The sequence below is a fragment of the Quercus lobata genome, chromosome 4 (assembly GCF_001633185.2).
Source record: "Quercus lobata isolate SW786 chromosome 4, ValleyOak3.0 Primary Assembly, whole genome shotgun sequence".
In the NCBI taxonomy this organism is placed as follows: Eukaryota; Viridiplantae; Streptophyta; class Magnoliopsida; order Fagales; family Fagaceae; genus Quercus; species Quercus lobata.
Genome location: NC_044907.1, coordinates 40,108,984 through 40,114,997, shown reverse-complemented (window position 1 = coordinate 40,114,997; position 6,014 = coordinate 40,108,984). Strand labels below are relative to the sequence as shown.

Below are 6,014 nucleotides of genomic sequence, written 5' to 3'. Positions count from 1 at the left end.
TGACCATTCCCTCAGGATGAATTTAAGCCTATATTGTAGAAAATTTAATTCCCTTTTTTGCTGAATAAAATGTAATTCCCTTTAAAATCATAACCCATGAATCCAGATTATAATTAAAAAATGAAAGATACCACAAAAACTATGAAAAATGTCCAACGCTTAATCATTTTTAAAATTAAGTGTAATAAAACTGGCCAAAATAGACAAATGCCCCTTTTACACAAAAAATCCAGTATTTTGCCCTCTTTTTCAAACTAATTAGGGAAATGTTTCTGTTTTACAACTTGATTTTCTAAAAATCGAATTCCAAATGTAAAACTTTATTTTTGGAATATCGAGTTATAGATAACGTGGATTTAGGATTTTTTTTTTTTTTTTTTTTTTTTTTGGAGCTCGAGTACCATGTGAAGTATTGGAGTTCATGGAACTCAAGTACTTTACATGGAACTCAAGTTCCAAAAAAAAAAAAGAATTTAATTTTTCAGTTTGCTATAACGCGATTGTCCAAAAATCGAGTTTAAAATTGAAACACGATTTTTAGAAAATCGAGTTTCAAAATAAGAGCACTTTCCTAATTAGTTTGAGAAAGAGAGCAAAATGCTAGATTTTTTGTGTGAAATGGGCAAAAGCTCATTTTTGCCTAATAAAACTTTATTGTAATAATTGAATTATAATCAAATGACCTTGGTTTGGCCCAAATGGGGAGTCTTTGGGAAAATGCCATTGCTAATTTTAATTTGGTAAGTTTGAATTGCTAAAATTCCTTTAAATTAAAAAGAATTTGTTAAAATACCAAAGATGGATTTTCCAAATAAGTTATGTGTCACCCTAATTTCCAAAGCATCAAGCTTGCATACTATGAAAATTAGATTCATAAAGTGGACATCTTTGGAAAGTAGATATCACACAACTTCATTACATATGTTGTTGAAATTTTATTTAACATTTTTGTAAGAAATCTAAGTTCCACCATATAATATTCAACCTAGTATTTTCCTGGGTTGTGATTCGCAGATCCAATTATCTCTAATAGTTCTCTCTTTCCCTTTACAATTCTTAAAGTAATACATACACGTTTTACCAACTTTTCAAAAATTGGAATATATTATTACTGTATGGGCAGGTTTTGGATCTTAAGCCCAAAAGATGAATGGATTCAAGCTCAAAGAGCTTAACACAATGAATTTGTAAAGAGTTGGCATAAAGGCTAGGCTTCAATGAATTAGACAACAAGCACAATGAACCAAAGGTAATAAAACAAGCTCTGTGCAAATAGAAACTTCCTCGGCCAAATCCAAGGAGAGTGAGCCTTATATATCTTTCCTTTAAACTTGGATATAAGTTCAGTTTTTCTTGCTACAGTGTTTTCTCTATCGAATTTCTCATCCTCTCTCCCTAGAGGGTCTCTTACATTATATAGCTCCATTTAGATGATCTTGGCCCTCCATTTGTTGATCGTCCAGGTTACTACTTGAGTGCTTGTCCCATCAGCCACCTTCCCAAACCCCTTGTGAGTTGGGACAACCAAGACAGCACTGTTCAGGGGTCTTCTCCACATAAATGCAACTAGGAGGTTTGGTGGGATGCATTAAATCTAATGGTAGCCACCATCTCTTCAATCATGTCAGGGCTAATCCCCTCCCTGAAACTCTTTCTCTACAGTATGACCTCTTCAGGTAACGTACCACTGATGTGGTCTTACTGTCCGAGCATGTGACCTCCTCGGCGTGAAAATAGCCTCCTCAGCCATGGGAATGACACATGGCACAAATACCTTATTTAAATTCTTGTACCCCACAATTAGTATTGTTAATGGAATGCCTAATGCGTTGATTTACTTCAAACCTCAAAAAAGGAAAGTGTCATTTCTTGTATGGTCTATGTTGGACGTGTCGGTGGAAAATGAGGATGATAGAAAATAAAAGTTTTCAATTCATATTCTCTATTTTTTCAATATTTTCATCCAGTCTATCATACTCATACTCATCTTTCGATTCTTTTACTTTTTTTTAATTATTTTTAATTATCATTTTTACATTTCTATACTCACTTTTCATTCTTCAACTAAACCAACCCTTAAGTTTTGGGGCGGAATGCCATTCTTGCATAACTCAAGAGAAATTTTTTTTAATTTACCCATTTTTTTTTAGTAGAAAATAATAAATGACAACAACATTTCTGCGTGTGTGGTGGGCCGGCATTTTTTTTTTTTTTTTTTTTTTTTTTTTTTTTTTTTTTTTTTTTTTATCTTATTCATATATCTTGTGATTCTTACTCTTCCAAACCAAATCTATTTCACTTGAACAAAATGAAAGCTTCATTTTTTAATTTTCCTCAACATTCTTCTCCCTATCTCTATAATCAGAATGAAAAGCAATGGTAAATAAGGATTGCCTATTTGAATATCCTCTACCTCTTTAAAAATCAAGTTGATGTAACATTCACCAAACATGGGAAATGAATAATCGTAGAAGTACAAGAGTAAATTCATTAACTCCATCCATCCCGAAATCCCATTTCCCTAAATAAATAAACTAAGGTTTCCCATTTGACATAGTTTTTTTAAGCCTTTTCAATATCATGCATGCTTGCTAATAAGGTCTCACATGATTTTTGGTCCACACTAAAAGCTGAATCTGATTTTTTGTGTCAACTTCATAATCCATGAAAAACATTATGAGTGAACTTCTATGCAAACATATGCAAATCTCTGTAGTACTTGCCAAGCCAAATTTTGATTATCTTGAATTCTTCATTTCGCTGTGCGGTCAACCACTCTGGGTCATCTGCCCTTGCAGGCAATATGTCAAGGCAATGAGACCCTACAGAAATCAACTTTATATGAGTAAACTTGTTATTCAATAAAGGCCAACAAAAGATAATTATTTTGATTTTTTTTGGGATCCAAAAGTTAAGTGAAACTGTTATGATTATAAATAGGTTATTAATTATCACAATCTTTTTTTTTTCTTTTTCTTTTTTTTGTACATATTACCACTATCACATTTTAAATGTGGACATCACCTGTAAAATTGGGGATGCAATGCGTTTGTACTATATGTTAATGAGTGTATGAGAAACTTTATTGCATAAATTATTATGAATTACCATTTTTTGTAGACAGGGCAAGTATGGTGTCTGATATGTTTTCCAACACCCTGAAATAAGCAAATATTGGATCATTATTAGACCACTAAATACCAAATATTACAAAATAAAACAATAAATATTTTTGCCCAAAAAAAAAAAAAAAAAAAAAAACTAGATTATGTATTTTTGAAAAGTTACCCTGCACTACTATAAGGGTCACGGAGGCCATTGGAGAAGATGATGTTGCTACCAAATCTCTTGAGAATCGTCTTTATATGCTGCAATTTTACATTGAGATACAAAAAAAATTCATGTTCATTATTTTTACATCACTTGTAGAGAGAGAGAGAGAGAGAGAGAGAGAGAGAGAGTAGCCATACTTGACCACCATAATAAGTTGTGACCCAATGGGGCCTAGGTTCGACTCCAAATGTATTCATGCAGGAGTCCTTAAATTTTTTGTAAACAAATGGTGATGCAGGAAACATGGTGTCATTCGGGCCAATCCCAATTGGCATAACCATTTCACTACATGTCTACACAGGCCAAGAAGAGGTTTAATTACAATAAAGTCTGGTAAGTGTTGAAGCTGTGAATGCCAAAATTTTGTAAAATGAAATTGATTGAATCAGAAAAAGAAAATTGATAAATGTATGTGTATTACCTGCCAATCCCAACCACTCAGTGTATCTGCTGAAAAGAAAGCATCTAAATCAAAGCACTTTTTATCTTCCTTGTAATAAGCAACCATTCCAGAGAAAATTCGGCCAAGAATGTCGGTTCCATTAGCTCCTCCGTCAATACCTTTGCAGACAACAGTCACTGGATAGCTTGGAGGTCTATCATATTGAGCCGCAGTTGCAAACAGAGTGTGCAAGTAATCCTTTAATCCGGATGCAGTCTTCAACGGCCTAATGGTAATTATAAAAAAAAAAATGTTTTAAGACAATTAAGATAGAAAAATTAACATTTTCCTTGGAAAAACAAAAATATAGTCCAAGGAATCAACATAAATTGTAATTTAAGGTTAACAAAGAAATGGGATATATGAAGACAAATGAAGAACTTAGCATTATTACATGCAAGTATTGAATTTCTTGCTGAGTTCAGAAAGACCATTGGGTTTAGCAGCAACTCTATCAATCTCTGACCATGAGCTCTTTATGGTATTATAGCAGCTCAAACTAACCTCCTGCAAAATCCATAATACAATGTAATTTTTTTCTTCTTTTTTGCGATAATTCAATTGTTACAAGTAAGGAACGAGGAATTTGAACCATGATTCTCTTTCTAAAGGAGATCAAACTATAAATGTCACTAAACTGCAAGCCAGCCTCTTGGCATGAATTTATGGTACAAAGTTAAGTATGGTATAAACTATTGATTTTAACCTGAAAATCCTTGGTAACAGTGGCATAATATGAATTTGATGGCACAATGTCATCGAAGTAAAGAATGGGTGCTGAAGAGGCTAATGCGCCGATTGCAACATGAGGATACTTTAGGCGGAACCACGCTGCAAGCACTGTTGGAAAAATAAAAAAGTGGAAAACATTAATATATGAAGTTTAGTCTGAGTGAGATTCAATTTCTAATATTCATAGGACTCACTTCCACCATAAGATCCTCCAGCTACTATAACTGGAGAAGACTCGGCTGATAAGTTTTTCTTCAAGTTTATAATTACTTCTGCATAATCTGCTATAGCTTGAGCTGAGCTAAAGTAGCCACGAACGGTAGCATTTTTCAATGCTTCTTCTCCTGTAAATCCATACGGGACTGATTCTCCATAGAAGCGATGCTGCAAGGAAAATCGTTATGAAAGTACAACTTTAGAATATATTTCCATGATGGTGTTGCCATCTGTGAATTTGTTCCAATAAAGAAAAAAAAAATGAAGGTCATTAAAGGTACAATGTTACTAATTCTATATGATTAATTAATTATCAACAGCAGCAAAATCATATATTTAATGTACCGAATCCAGTGGTTGAAGCAAATAAAGATAGAAATTTAATCTCTATGGAAAGTCCCATAGGATTTCAGGCATTTGCTTGATTCCTTTTTTTTTCATTTGTATGATTCTTACAATTATATTTTTACATGTAATATTTTAGGAGTGGTTCTAGGCTTCTAGCGATCTTGTTATTCTCATAGCGATTCTTTATTTTAAATATGTAACTATATGTAGCCATTAAGTAACAATATTTTTTTTCTCACCTCTATGTACAGCTCCAAAGCACCAAACCTGCGAGCACCCTCCATCATGAATCCTATAGAACCAATATCGTCGTCTAGGGAAGACTCCTCTCCCATATATGCAAATATGGGAGCAGCCGCCTTGGCGCCACGCCAATGCTTAAAATTCACGACATATTTATGTCGGAAAGTGGTGTAGCTGACGGGTTGATAGTTGAAGTGATCGAGTGTTTGGTCATAATAGAATGTTTGGTAATCTTTGTTTGATTCAGATTCAATTAGAGATGAGTCGTATACACTTTTACTTTCCTTATTGTATCCTCGTAGCACACCGAGCTTCGAACTCCTTGGTGGAGAAGCAGAAGTGAACGTAACAAAGAGCAAGAGAATAAGCAAGCATGGAAGCCATAGAGCTGCCTGGAATGATCTTGGAGCTCTAATGGCCATGATATGTGAGAGAATGTGTGCTTGAGTGGGAAACTATTAGTACATATTTACGTAGAAAATAACTACTTATATACTACTAAATTTGAGTTGATCCCAAAATAATTGCATGATTTTTGCATTCAAAATCATTGTTATATGTTATAATTAGTATCTTGACTTTGTCATCTATAGTACCCACTTTTTTTTTCTGTGTGGCTACCATTGACTAAAATTTTACTTGTTTTTTTCATGACCATTCAAAATATAGTATTGATCATTATTAAAACATCTGAAGAATT

General features: G+C 33.4%; 1 protein-coding gene across 1 annotated transcript; it reads right to left on the bottom strand.

The window, feature by feature from the left end:
- Window positions 1-2,336: 2,336 nt before the first annotated feature.
- LOC115988010 (lysosomal Pro-X carboxypeptidase-like) lies at window positions 2,337-5,760 on the bottom strand. Its single transcript, XM_031111637.1, has 9 exons — window positions 5,311-5,760; window positions 4,702-4,891; window positions 4,482-4,615; window positions 4,170-4,282; window positions 3,755-4,001; window positions 3,471-3,626; window positions 3,289-3,368; window positions 3,109-3,158; window positions 2,337-2,822 (listed from the first exon to the last, which is right to left on the bottom strand). Exons 1-9 carry the CDS (start codon window positions 5,734-5,736, stop codon window positions 2,689-2,691), a joined length of 1,530 nt encoding a protein of 509 aa, XP_030967497.1. The 5' UTR covers window positions 5,737-5,760; the 3' UTR covers window positions 2,337-2,688.
- Window positions 5,761-6,014: the final 254 nt, after the last annotated feature.